This window comes from Pelobates fuscus, chromosome 3 (genome assembly GCF_036172605.1).
Source record: "Pelobates fuscus isolate aPelFus1 chromosome 3, aPelFus1.pri, whole genome shotgun sequence".
Taxonomy (NCBI): domain Eukaryota; kingdom Metazoa; phylum Chordata; class Amphibia; order Anura; family Pelobatidae; genus Pelobates; species Pelobates fuscus.
Window position 1 is genome coordinate 259,614,433 of NC_086319.1, and position 15,162 is coordinate 259,629,594.

The 15,162-nt window shown below is 42.9% G+C and overlaps 1 protein-coding gene across 1 annotated transcript in view; it reads left to right on the top strand.

The window, feature by feature from the left end:
* LOC134602930 (G protein-coupled receptor kinase 5-like) overlaps positions 1 to 15,162 on the top strand; it is an 88,731-nt gene that overhangs the window by 42,779 nt on the left and 30,790 nt on the right. The window contains exon 2 of the mRNA XM_063448411.1: positions 4,140 to 4,235. Within this exon, the coding sequence (XP_063304481.1) occupies positions 4,140 to 4,235 (96 nt within the window). The remainder of the gene's footprint in view (positions 1 to 4,139; positions 4,236 to 15,162) is intronic.

Sequence of the window (15,162 nt, forward strand, 5' to 3'; positions counted from 1 at the left end):
AATGGAAGTAACCATTACAACTTAGCTCGGTCTCTGGACAGACATTGTGTGTCCAATATGTTCATTTTAGAACCGTTACAGTGACTACATATTCTATATGCACATAGGATTTGTCCATGTTTTTAAAGAAAATAGAGATCTACGCCAGGAAATTACAGACCTCTGACTTCAACGTCTGTGGTAGATAAATGTTTTAAAAGGTAAAACTCGGGGTCAAATTTATAAGTGTCATTGATGGCAATTTAAAGTGGTTTTATGTTGGACCGCTTAAAACTAACATAAATTCCCTTGTTAATACAAAAAAAAATGACACCTGCACACTATCCCAAATACCTATGTACAGGCTTTTAGTACTACTGCAATGGCTATTAAAGTTTAAACTCACGTGCCACATCAACGAAAACCTCTTAAGTGAGTCCTATGCTAACAATTCAAAGTAACGGAGCTCTGTACTCCAGCTGAGTACCTCTGTTAGTAGTTCCCACTAGCTGAAGAATATCGCACTGTAGTGATTATAGCTCATCCCTAAACACAAGGCGGACCATAGTGCAGGGTACAACAACAGTACTTTACGGTCTCCAAACACTGGGTTACAGCCCTGGTACTGCTGTGTCTGGGAGATAATTAGATGATTTTTGTTGTTGATGACCTCTGTTAATGTCCAGACATCAGGGCGCTGTATATTAAAACATTAAAATTACACCTATTAACATTATGAATACAATTTTAGGCATCGCCGGACAGGGCCCACTCTCCTAAGCAATGTGTCCAAAAAGTGCTCCGATCAGATGTACCCAGCCCGAGAAATCGTCGAATGACATTTGACCGGGCTGAGGCTACATTCCGATCCGACGCAGAGATCCAGGCTGATGTGACGAATTGCCAGTTTTCAAAAACGCGTGATTCAGACTTAGAAAAAAGGGTGCTCCCCCTGGATTTTGGTGAGCAATGATAGTCTGTTCCCTTCTCCTCTCCAAAAGAGCTCTCTCCTGGGTGTTCGAATAAGGGTGCAGGAGCAGCCGTTCCACGGGGAAGCCGTCTGGGCCCTCTGAAGATCTTGTGGCTTCCCCGATCTCCCAGAGTTGTCCCAGGGGGTTGTAGAGGGAGCACTCAGTGCTGTAAAGCATGGAGTTGGTAGTGAAAAGACAGTAGGTGATTAGCTGTTAAAGGTAGGATGTAAATTGAAGTCCTACACCACTCAGATAGCCTTGAGCAGGCTCGGCCACATACACCTTGCTGATTTCAGCTAAGACACAAAATGGTATTCATATGAACCCCTGCACGCCAACTATCACTTAATAGGGCACCTATGAAACCGGTTTTCTGATGCTCTGCATATCCCAGGGGATAAGTACTTAAGCAGCTATGAGTAGTTGCATTCATGAAAAGTAAATTCACGAACGAAACCACTAGATTAGCCAACATTTTATTTTTTTTTTCCTTGTTCTCTTGCAAGTGCAATCTAGGTCTTTTACATGGCATTTATTTCTAAGACTTTTAAGATCTGATGCCCCCCCCCCCCCCCCTCCTAGTAGGTGTTAGAACAAAGTTAGCGTGATTTATGCCTTCTTTTTCAAAGTTTGGTCCTGAAGTGCTGTTGACTTAATCACTTCTATAAAGTATGCGGCTTTATAAAGGTAATATTTTGTTTGTGGTCATACTAGTAAGTTTAAACTGCACTTTGATTGTAATCTCCTAGTGTTGCTGTTGTAACTAGCTATGAGAAGAGGTTTACTGGGATTTGTGTGGTAAACCAAGCTTCCAATACTTGTGTGATCATACCTATCCTACACTGGAATTAATAATGCCCATAAAGAATCAATCAATACCTTCCAAGGGCCAAGTCCAGTTGCCTTTGTTTTTATACAGGAGTTGTAGTTGAGCTGTAAACTTTCTCTACAACCTACAATCTGCTTTATTCATAAGCCCCACAAATGATGCTGTTTGTGCAGGGTAATTACATTAAAGCTGGGCTGGGCACAAATGCTTGTTCTTTATTTTTTTATGATTCGTACCAATTGCTAACCGCACATATTTCAGTGGATCCTGCAACGCCGATAAAGTCTAGTAGTGCAACCACATTTCTGTATTATTGAGGCAGAATGTACTATATTTTTTTAATTATTGAAAATTGCATCAAATACAAAAATGTACCCTCTTTAACCTAGCCTAACATGCTGCGGCTAAAGTGCCAGTGCTTAGAAGCCATTTGCTGGCCTTACTATTTCTGCTAGCTTTGAGGAGGAATGGTTAAGTGTTAATAGATTAACGTTTTGTTCCCAAGAATCTGCTGCAAGTAGTTTCTCCCAATGAAAATATATTACTATTGGATGTTTTATAGGGACTCTCCAGACCCCCAAAGCACTTTTTCCCCTTCATACTACGAATAATGCAAATTACAATAGAAACTGATAGTTTTGTATTTATTTTTATTTACACATTAACCTTGTTCTGGCTTTCAGAAAACAGGTCAATTTGCTTCCTGGTTGTTTAACTCAGTGAAACTAAGCACAAGAGGCAGCAATTGCCCAGAGCACATGCCATGCATAGACTTCTCATTGAGCTGCACTCCGAAGTCTGTGATTGGACAGCAACAGAAAGTCTGGGTGCAGTTAGAAGGGGAGGGCTTGCAAAGGCAGCAGACCAGAGATCTGCAGTTTTTGCAAGCTGTTTTTAGATCTACCCCAATGAGACCATGCTTAAAGGGACACTGTAGTCACCAGAACAACTACAGCTTATTGAATTTGTTCTGGTGAGTAGAATCATTCCCTTCAGGCTTTTTGCTGTAAACACTGTCTTTTCAGAGAAAATGCAGTGTTTACATTACAGCCTAGTGATAACTTCACTGGCCACTCCTTAGATGGCTGCTAGAGGTGCTTCCTTGGGCAGTGCTGCCTAGTGTGCATCACAACATTCAGTGTCTCCACCCTCTGCATGCATACACTGAACTTTCCTCATAGAGCTACATTGATTCAATTCATCTCTATGATGAGATGCTGATTGGCCAGGGCTGTGTTTGACTTGTGCTGGCTCTGCCTCCTTGAAAGTCTCCTTGAAAGCCAATCCTATAGGGAAGCATTGTGATTGGCTTAGACCACCACTTCTGATGTCAGATGCAGTTCAGAGGCAGACAGGGGCAGAGCCCCCAGCTGCAGACTTGAATAAAAGTAAGATTTTACTATATTTAGGGAGGCAAGGGGGGCTAGATGGTGGTTTTAACACTACATGGTCAGGAATACATGTTTGTGTTCCTGACCCTATAGTGTTCCTTTAACTAAATGCATGCATGTAGTAATATTATTGGCCAACTTATACAATATTATGGAAGGGAGAAATTTACCAATAAAAGGGACAATTACAAAATGATACAGGAACAATAGGTAGATGAGGACCCTGCTCAGACGAGATTACTCGATGTATGTATCCCTTTAAGTTTTGTGCAAGGTACATTTACATGCATGTATTCAGACCCTGGCTTTATTAGTAATAATTGTCTGATTGTATCTATATAATTGCTGGCAATTTCCCTGTACAATGTATGAAATTACATGCTCAGATGTTGAGTGAACCCAGTATAACATAAAGGCTGGTGGAAAATTCCAGGTGAATAAACTTCACTGCAGTGCCACTGTTAAAGAGGAATTCTACTGCAGGAACGTGCAGTAGATGCATATGTACTTGGGCATTTCTTTCATCAGTGCCATAGACACGCATGACACTGCAGAGGTTAATTTACTTATATGCCCAGACAGCCAGGCAAAGCATGTAAGTTAAAATAAAAATACACAAGAAAAAAAAAAAAAAAAAAAACTAGTGAGAATTTGAAATAATTATGACCCGTAGTTAACGTTTAGTGCACTATTGGATTGTGCATAAATCCTTTCAGTAAAAAACATTTAGTGGAACTCCAATTGGAATAGCATTAAAATCTTGCAAAGCATTTGTCTTGTGTATCTATGCAACAGATTAAAAGTGGGAACAGCATTATGCTATTTGTGTGTATGAAAAATGCCAACTGCTGTAAAAGTACTGCTTCTTTCAAAGCAGGATACTCCATTTTCTAAAAGCATTTGTACTATAGCCTTTGTTGCTCTGCTGACATTGCAACATGCCATGACAATTTATTCTGTGTGATGCAGGTGGAGGTGGCAAGCGAAAGGGTCGCAGCAAAAAATGGAAAGAAATCCTCAAGTTTCCACACATTCTTCAGTGTGAAGAGTTGCGCAAACAGATAGGTGAGTATTACATGTATGTATTTTCTACTTGTGTCTGTGTATTGATTTGCTTTAATGCTCACCCTGGGACATTCTCTTCAGCCAATGCCGGTGTTCTATAAAATTTCCCTACCCGTGAAAATCCCCTACCCTCGCCACTTCCGGTGAGGGGAATCAGCTGGATTCTGTGTTTCACATGTGTGCTAGCACTCCTGATACTCCTCCACAGCCAGGTCCTGGAAGGTAAGTAAAACTAGTTTTACACTTTCATTATAGTTAGTGCATTCACTAAGCTTAGGCACATGGGACATTTAGGGTTAATGTTAGGGTTCAAATTAGGGTTAGGTTTGGGGACTTGTTTATATTTAGTGATATTTCACATTAGGGGAATATCTATAAATTGTGATTTTTCACACTTTATTTTAACCCTTACCCCAAGAGTTAGGGTTAGAATAAGATTTGAGGGAGGTTAAAATAACTTGCCTAACCCTAATTTGAACCCTCACTTAACCCTAAATGTCCCGTGTGCCTAAGCTTAGTGAATGCACAAACTATAATGAAAGTGTAAAACACGTTTTACTTGCCTTCCAGGACCTTGCTGTGGAGGAGTAGCAGGAGTGCTAGCACGCATGTGCAGCACAGGATCCAGCTGATTCCCCTCACCGGAAGTGACGGGGGTAGGGGATTTTCACGGGATAGGAGAATTTGATAAAACACCGGGATAAAATGTATCTCCGTTAGATTTATATTTATGATTTGTTGGTTGCTACAGCAAATGTCTGTATTTCTATTATATTCGTTTGGATCATGGTACTGATATGAAAGGGAGTATTACATGTTAAGTATAGCAGTCCTGTTTCTACATGTTTCAGCTTGTATCTCTAATTATTAGAGAACTCTAAAAGGGACTAAAGTCACCCAGACCACTTATTCTCTATGAAGGGGTCTGTGAGCGTATGTCCCTGTTCTTTTCACATTGCAATATGGAGCATTGCAGTTGTTTACTTTGCAAAGTGAAATCCACCTCTAGTTGCTGTCCTACTGACATTCACTAGAGGCAATTCCACTACAAGAACAGTGGGAAAACTCAGTCACGTGACATTGGATCTAATAGAAGAGCAATGAATGCAATACAGTGCTTCCCTACTGACTTGCACATCAGCTCTCCAGTGCACCTCTGTGAGTAGAATTAGATCCAGCCATCACTGAAGGAGGCTATGTCTCCTCGTTGGTAGTGGGGGTGCTAGCTATAACCAAGAATAGGGGCACTATAGCGTTAGGATATAACCAAGAATAGGGGCACTATAGCGTTAGGATATAACCAAGAATAGGGGCACTATAGCGTTAGGATATAACCAAGAATAGGGGCACTATAGCGTTAGGATATAACCAAGAATAGGGGCACTATAGCGTTAGGATATAACCAAGAATAGGGGCACTATAGCGTTGGGAATACAGGTTTTTATTCCTAACACTATAGTGTTCCATTAACATGTTTACTAGTGTACCAGTGCAGATTGAGGAACTATAACTGCGTCTGAGTCTGCAAACTGCCTGCAAATGGTATAGTGACTTCTTTAAACCGATGGCACTGGATTTCTGGGAGAGGATAGACCCCTACTGAGAGAGAAATCTATTTTTTGGGCTTCTATTTGTGCATTTTTCATTGCCATTGCCTCACTTGGTACATTCTAAGTACTTAAACAGTTTTGAACCAGGTCATGCTCAGAGTACTTTGCTACGTATCTCCGTTCCCAAAGTGATTTAGAATTGCAGTAGTTTTGTAAAAATCAGTTTAGCTTGTCCTTTGCAGTCCAACATGGTTCCACGCAATTTCCACTCATATGACCAGTCACAGTCCAAATCACAAAACTAGGCTGTGAATAGGCAGCTAAAATCTGAATTGTGGAGGGGGATTAATTATGACATAAACTCCTCCTAAACAAAGTAGGAGCTAAATTAACTTTTAATCCAGCAACAAGGTATATAATTACCTATATCCTAATTCCTTAACATTGCATTTCCATAGAGAATGTTTAGATATTGTGGTTTGTTTATTTTGTTTTTTTTAAAATACATTAGCCTGAAAAGAAAGCTCATCCGTTTCCCAGGGCTGAGAACCAGTTTACATGATCTCTGCATGATCCTTTGTGTTTCAGGCATAATTGGCACTATGCCAGAGCTATTGATAGAATCATTATATTTACTATATATGTGGACCAAAATTAAACTGTGATTTTACCATTAAGTATAAATAGTTTTTTTTTCTCATTTTCCTGCCAAGCAATGTGGAGTGAATATTAATAGAATGAATGTTACACTTTTGTCAAACCAAGATCCTTTTTTACATATAAATAAATGTTTGGGGAGTTTTCCTTATTTGGCTGTTTTTCAGAGGGCTGTTAACATTTGATTGCATACTTTTCCATTAAGGAGTATTTAAAAATAAAAAATAAAACACTTTTTCTTAAAGTAGAAAGTCAATATATGTTTTGTTGGGTACACTTGGATAGAAGAAGGTTTTACAAAAAGCTATACTTTCAGCAAAACTAGGCTAAAAGGATATTTATTACTGGCAGGACATGGTCAAACATTTTTGTTTATTTTCTTTAGTCTTTCTTTTGTTTTGTGGTTTTTTTTTTTTGGTTTTTTTTTATGTTTCCATATCTTATAAATCCCTTTTGTAAGATGGTATTACTTGTTTGTGGTTAGGGAGGCAAATCACAATTTGTATCACTCCCCATTCCCTCTAGGCTCTGAGTAGTCTTATGACGCTGACATTATGTTCCTTTTTGAAGCAGTGAATCTTTTCGCACAGTCTCATTGCTTCTTTCAACCTCCTCTTGTTTGTAACAACTTTTTTTCTTTTGTATCAAAATAATTGTTTGAACAGGGAAAGTTGTATTTTTAATGGTATTTTGTATGATGTAAAAGTTGGCCTGTTTTAGATATTTTATTTTTGTTCTTTGCAGTGGTATATTTTTTTTAAATTTATTATTTTTTTTTTTTTTTTAAATTTAGTCTTCATCTCTGTTTTTGGCACAGTGGAAGAAAACTATAATTTTAGTATAATGTTTTGGGTGGAAAACATTAATTATTAGACCTTTTCAAATGTGCCAAAAAAATAGGAGTGCCTCAAACGCTATTGTACAAGGTATGTCCAAATCACTCATCACCGCATAGTTTATGAAGCCCTAGCCACACATACCCTGACTGTGACTCACAAAGCAAACCTGAAATAATGGTTACATTTTCAATTTGTACAGTGTGTTTACTTAAGAAGTTTTTATTTCCTGCTCTGTTACTTGAACTTTAATTACACACAGGAGGCTCCTGCAGGGTTTAGAAGGCTATTAACAGAGCAGGAGAAAATAAATTCAAAATTAAATAGATTGTACAATAAAGGAAGTTTAAACATAAAATCTCTATTTACAGAAAGTGTGCAGGGAATTGTAAATAGAAGTGCACAAGCAAAATGACTTAACTACTAAGTGACAGAGAATTTATATTGCAGGGACACGATCTATGCACCAAAACTACTCAACAAAGCAAAAGTTATTTTGGTGCTTATAGTACCCTTTTTTTCTTATTAAAATAAATAAATAAAACCTTTACATGGAATTACATTTTCCAGTTAATCATGTGCCAGGTAAGTCCAACAGCTTCTACCTGACTTCCTTACTCGCTACCCGGCACGTCCTCGTAAGCATAACATGGGAAATAGCGTTTTTTTTTTCCTACGTTCGGGCCTAAAAACGCGGGGATAGGCTCCCTTTATTATTTACCCATTCGTGAAATTACGCTGTTCGTGTACACACTTTCCTTTACTTTCGTTTAAATCAATTTACCATACGTACATACTTACCCTACGTTCGTCTGTTCTTTCGTGCGTTCAAACTGCCGAACACTTTCAAACGGCTTTTTGTGCAACCTTTCGTTAGTTTCCACGTTACAGCCTGCAGCTGATTATTCAATTGGCTTTCGTTTGAATCTTTTCGTATGTTCCATTTACCGAATGCAGGAGTTCTTTCTATTATAGTACTCTTGTTCATTCGTTTCACTGAACGCAATGGGCTAAAGTGTTTAAATTTAATCTACTGTAAATATATCTAGTTATGCATTTTTTTATTTTAAATTCTTTATTTTTCACGTGCATAAAATAACAGATATGCTTGTAACGCCACGACAGCAGTGACAAGCAGCATAACAGCGAACATAGTCATGGCAGGTAAAACGGCACATTTTATATATTTATGAGAGGTAACAGGCTAGTGATACAGGAGTAAACTACAGTAGTGTAGCCAGACTACATAAGTATGCTTAAGTAGTAGTTGTGTGTTCATAGAGTATACAAGCTGTGCAGACAAACATAAACGTAAATTTGTGTAGCCATGAGAAATCCTACGGTACGCAATATTATCCTGTCGGAAGGAGATTAAGACTAGTGAGAAGTAAAAGTATAACAGACAGGGTTATATCAGGCGAGTAGGGTGAGTGTAGTAGAGTGACAGAGAGCAAAGGCTAAGAGGACAAGGTAAATCATGAGTTAAAGCACTTAACAGTTTGCACATCAGGTAAGGTGGCTGCTATTGGTGTATAGCGGTCTGGTAACTTAGGCACGGAAGGGCATGTTAAGTCCACGTTCAACCGACTCCTGATATTGGGAAGCGCAGAAAATCTGCTAGGCAGTCCTTCAGGGCCTTGAGCGCATGTGGAGGCCAGTGAAGCCGAGTGGTCAAAGGGAGTCCAGGTTTGGGCCATTTCGGGAGTCTCCCCTCCTTCAGCGCTGTACACTCCATACGGCGGCTTGTAGATGTGGGTAGTGTGCTCCGCTTGCGTGGTCGCTTTCTTGGGGATCTCATGTCGACCCCCGGCCCAAGTAGGTAGTGTTTCAGAGCTGGGTTGTGTGGTGTAGCCTGGGCCAATGGGATGCCAGAGCTTGAGAGTTGCCCGGTGTGCTTGCTCGCTCGTGAGTGGGAGCGGGTACATGTGCTTGGGTAGCTTGAGTTTGTTTCCCCCATTGTCGGTTTTTGGTGCCTGCGTGGCCGTGTGACTGCTATGAAGGCCAGAAGAGGGTAGTCGTAATAGTTTAGGCGTGTTGTAGGCCGGATCCATGCGGCCACCACGCGGGCCGCTCGGCCGATAGGGTACTGGGTGTGAGAGGGTAAGTGACTGCTTGTGTTCCCCTTCTTTGGCCCATGCCGGACGGCCATCTTGGATGGGTCCCAGTGGTCCCGTGCCCCTCGCAAGCCTTGTAACTGGCCTCACTAATCTGCAAGTGTAGCCCGCTTGTCCGGTGGGGACCGGGATGACCCCCGCCGGTCCAGAGGAGGGGGGGGGGGGGTAGGAGAGCAACAAAGTCTTGTGTGGGTCCAGTGCCGGAGTGAGCGGCCGCCTCTCTCCGGCTCCTGCTCCAGTAGGCCGCAGCCGGCGTTTGTCGCTTGAGTCTGATGGGCCCCTGAAAGGTATCACCTGATGGGCTTTGTAGCCACTGTGTGTGCCCTTTCGTTATGCATTTTTTAAACCAAGCACTTACATTATTTTTCCTATACGATGTTACGTATTATTATATGGCTCTTAAAGTCACCACTAGTTAAAAAAAATGTTTCACAAATTCCCGTCCATGGTCACAAAATTGTGGGACACCTATTTTTCACAAGGTAATCTTCTTAAAGGCACAGTTTGGCCACTTTCTTTTTATAAGTTACGTATAATACACACCTTCAGGCATTAACTAACCCTGAGGGGACTTAGTCTATTGTACTTTCACTAATGTATTAATTTGCTACGCATCTAAGGTCACTATGCCCATAGGTTAAGCCCGTACAGTCCTTTGTCATTACAGACCACTAACACGATTTAAAACCTCCGTTCCTTAAAAGACCTTATATACCGGTTCTTTACACTCAGACTGCATATGTTTTTAGGTTCTACTACTTTCCTCCAAGCAGTTTTCAAGAAGCGGTATCCCAATACCCTGTATTACGGTATCCGGTAAGAAGGTTTACCAGTTCTCTTTTCCCCTCGAGGCCTCATTCAGCCTCCACCCACCCAAAGTGGGTTTAAAACTTCAAACGGACCAGGTCTTAGATTCCTCACTACGATTGGAACATCAATTACTCAAACCTACACCACCTCGCTACTACTTATTTAACCGTACATTTCTTGTATATTGTTTCTACATTTCTTCACTCAGACCTGTGTCTTCACCGCAGTTTCACTAAGTTACACGGCATCAACCACCAACAAGACTATCTGGTTCCCTGGATTTTAGTTTCAGGTATTGTAAATCTTACTCACTACGATTACGTTTATTCTCAAGGCCTCACTTCGCCTTCGTATCATGTAAATGTCGCAATTATGGGAACCCCGGGGGGCTTGTCTCTACTTACGGACCTACGTTCAGGTCCCTCATCGTACACGGGTTCATACGTTACATTTCATTATTACACTTTATCCATAAGTTTGACATTTTTTTTTTTTTTTTTTTTTTTTATCGTGCAAGTGTGTACAGTCAAGCTTCATATGCCACAACAGCTCTATCAAGCATTGCAGGACAAACATAGGATATCAGTAACATGGCATTAGTAGGAATTGCAAATTTTTTGTAGTGTAATAACAAACAAATCACAATAGTAGAGTAATAGTTGTATTACTCATAGAGAGAAACTCAATGGCTTAGTACTCAGGCTATCTTAACTGACGTATGTGCCCTGGGCACTGAGTGAGTGAACAAGCTTAAGTGTTTTCATAGGTTATGGGAATGCCTCAGGTATAGCATTCTATGCAGCTTTACATTAGGGTTAAATATGATAACGCTTTTCATTAGTTGAAGTGGGTGTCTGAGCCCTAAGGTTTGCTAGTGTGTCATTCTAGTATGAGTTCCTCGCTTAAGACAGTGTGTAAAACATGCTGTAGGCACTGTAGGTAGTGTGTCTGGCTGAGCATATTAAGATTCAACTGTAGGGCAGATAACTGGCTTAACCCCTCAAGGACCAAACTTCTGGAATAAAATGGAATCATGACAAGTCACACATGTCATGTGTCCTTAGAGGGTTAAATCAATGTCCATGGATGCAGGCTTAGTTACATGAGTCCGTCAGGTTGAGCAGGTCTCCTGTGGTTCTCGCTGCACTGTTTGCTTGGCAAGTGCCGCTTGTGCCCTGGTGTGGCTGTGGAGTCTTCCTGCGCTGTTCATTGGCGTATGGCGGTAGTTGTGGTATAGTAAGTCTGGGCTGGTATGGAGGGCCAGTTCTAGCTGGAGGCAGGGTTGGAGGGCTTGGTGTTCTGTACCTCTGGCTTGTCTTGTCTGGGGTGGTTGCTTTAGGGTCTGGTGGCCCCTGTGGTTCTGCTTTATAGGGGTGGTTTAGTGGGATCCCGTTTTGTGTATACCTCTTTGCTCTCTGGTATTTGCCCGCAGCCTGTACCTTTTTCTGCTCAGCATGGTCCGCCAACTTAAACCTGGGGCAGGCTTTCATGGTGGTCTGACTGTCTCCTTTAGTCAGTTCGATCGCGCACATGGTTGGCGTGCGGCGGCCATCTTGGATTGTCGCCCGGTGGATGTTCCTCGCCAGGGCTGTTGATTAGGCCAGGTTGGTACTCTGTTAGGTGCCCTTGCAGACCTGGATGTCCCCCCCGGTCCAGGGGGGGGGGGGGGGGGGGGATGCAAGACGCCGGCTGGACACCCAGGAAAGTGGCTGTCTTGGCCCGGCTCAAGCTCCAATGAGCTCCGGGTCCCAGTCGGGTTACTGTCTGTCTTAGGCGGTATCCCCGCTTACCCCAGCGTCTGGGGGTCTGTATGGTCACCGGTGTGGCGCGGTTGACCTTCAATTTGTGCTGGCTTTTGGGCCCTGAAGCGGGAGCTCAGACAGAGCACGTCTGATCCCGCCGGCGGTCAGGCCCCGCCCCGACGTTTGACATTTTTACGTTTGGCATACCAGAGGCACGCCTCGGGCCCTCTAGCATCTGCATTACCCTTAGGATATCTCCACCGGGCCCGTTCCCTGCAGAATCAAATATATATCGAATTCCTCCTGAGCGTTGAATAGGACAATACTCAAAGTTATGTATATACTTATGTTAAATTACACCATTCTAAGAGACAAGCCCCATCAGGCTAGTGAACTGGCATTGAGGGTTAGGCGCTGGCCTTAGCTACCTTAAGTAATACGATGGTCCCGCAAGGTCTACACCCCCACCTGTACAGAGATGTTCAGCCCCACGACCAAATCATAGTTGGCCACCTCGCTCGCCCTTCTTTAGGGCTATAGCTAGGGCTTCCCAAGTCACGGCCACACGTTTTGAATCTCTTACGGTCACCGAGAGGCCAACATCCTGCCACCTCGTTCAAGTGGCCACAAAATTCCCTTGGCCCAAATCATAGGTAGAGCCTCTCTCCACCACTTGGCACTAGCAGGGCCTCACCTGTCACTCTGTCTAGTTAAATTCTTCGCCTCGACGCTAGCTAGCAGGCCAGTTCTCCAAAGGTCTCATCCCCACCTCTACGACACCTTACTTATTCAAATCATTATTTCTTTCAGAATATCACAAGAATCCATCCCAATAATCTGTCTACCGGTGGACGAAATACCCAACACGCCAGTCAGGCCTGGGTCTCCGAAGGAATCCCTCACCCCTTCTTTGTTCGTTCCCTTCTTTGTTTGTTCCATACATCCATACCCCTCATAACAGCTCTATTTCTCCATCCAGCAGCCCAGGACTAACATTATGCACTCTGCCTTCCACTACAATACAGCTACACATAGCCCTCACCAAGCCTTCACTCCTTAAGTTTACGGGCACTGACAATTTCGGCCCCACAGTTGGGCAATTACATATGTCAAATTGCTAATATATGAGGGTCAAAGTAATACTACTTTTCATACTACATTCCAATATTACGCATGGGCTCGTTAGGCCCATGCAAGTCTTTTCCCCTCTCTCGGCACACACCCAAGAACCTGGTACCTATCACTATGCATTTAACATAGAGGCATATGGTAGATTCTGATGCCGGGTTTCTCACAGGGGTTTCACACGGCCTTATCGCCAACCCCACATGTACACTCGTATGCCCTAAACTATTATCTACACCTATTGATCCACTTACGGTGGACCACCTTCTGTCCACAGCAATCATACGCTGGTTTCACGTTCGGTCCTTCCCGGCCTTCACGTTTTTCATCTTGGTGTACCAATTCCATCGGGGTAGTCATTCACTATACCCATAATACGTTCGATCATAGACCTCTCCCGCACCACACTCTCCCTCCATTCCCAGCATCAACTCCCTCATTCATGCTGAGGAGTTCTCACTGCACTACGCAATCGACGATGCCATACAAGCTATCCCTTCGGCAGGTAGTAAGGATTGGTTGAGCAAGACAGACTTATCCAACGCCTTTAATCTACTACCTATTCACCCTTCACTGTGGCACTTGAACGGTGTTTAAATGGAGGTATAAGAATTTCGCTACTTAGGAGCAGCCCTAAGTGTTTAACATCTTCACAGAAATCCTCTGCTGGCCGCTCCTTATATACTCGGGTGTCCATCAGTCATCCACTATCTGGATGAATTTTTTGTTTTAACAGGTTCACAAACACTTATCAGTGTTCACACCACCACAGCCTCCTTTTCACGACACTCGGGGTCTCTCTGTCACCAGGCAGACACTGTCCCTCTGCCAAGCTCGCTTACTGGGGCATGGTTTTGGGAACAGTGTTGGCCTGTTCCTGCGGAGTGTTGCGCGCACCGGGAGGGGACTCATTCCGCAGGGTGGGTTTTTCGTCCCTAGGCTACTTAAACTTGCTCTACAAGGTGCCAACTCCTGCCCAGCCAGGGCAGTTACACAATTGGAGTAGGTTTTTCGGACGCGTGGATTGGGATCTCTTCGTTCATTCCCCCACTTTCAAAACACTCACTTTCAATTTACACAGACGCAGCAGCACACACAGGGTTCACAGCCATTCTCGGCAACCACTGGTTGGGGAGGTTTGGCCCACTGTCACGGATGCCTTGCCGGTCTTTAGAGAGACCTCTACTTTGTGTCTCGGTGGCCACCCTCACATGGGGTCATCTTTGGACCGGCAAGGATGTTAAATACTGCTTTGACAACTCCGCAGCCTTCGATTTCATTAACAAGGGCGGTCATACTCGCTAACCACTGCAGCGTTTTGCAGGCTTATTTGGCAGGCAGCAGTTCTTTCTAGTCTACATTTACATTCCTGGTGTCCACTACACAGCCACTGACGCTCTTGCACGCTCTAATTTAAGGTCTTCTTTCAGGCACTCCCTTCGACCCTATACATACCATCCAGCATACCACCATTACCTGAGCTAATCTTGGACTAAGCACGCAATTACACCACTTAAGGGTACGCAAGATTCACACAGTTTCACGACTACTCTATCACCCACGCCAGGGCCTTGTATATTGTACATGTCACAAGTAGTTTGCTTGAATCAAGACTTTTTGCAGTTAAATTATGGTATTTTTTTGCCTTTTCCTCCAAACCAAATCAAAACAAATCAAGCACCTTACTTAAACCTCCTATGCTGTCACTCCGTTTCCGTCTCCAAGGTCAACCACACACGATCAGTCCTAATCCACTACTTCACGTCTAAACCTTCCATTAGGGGGAAGCTACATCATGGCTTCCTTCGCTGGTCTCTCTGTCGCAAAGCGCTGCTTCAGCAGCTTCAAGCTCTTACACCCGAGTCTACATCATTAAGTGATGGGGCCACAGGTAATCCTCAGCTCAGTTACAAATATACCTCAATCAGAGTAAAAGCTCCTTACAAGCTTTCAGTACCCATGCTGTATTAACTTGCAATAAAGTGTGTTTTCTTTGAATCCTCTTTTGCCCTCTTTTACAGGCCTACTCGTACGTTGGTTTCGGCACACCTCAACCAACTTTGCTTCTCCTTCTACATTCTATTACATATTGG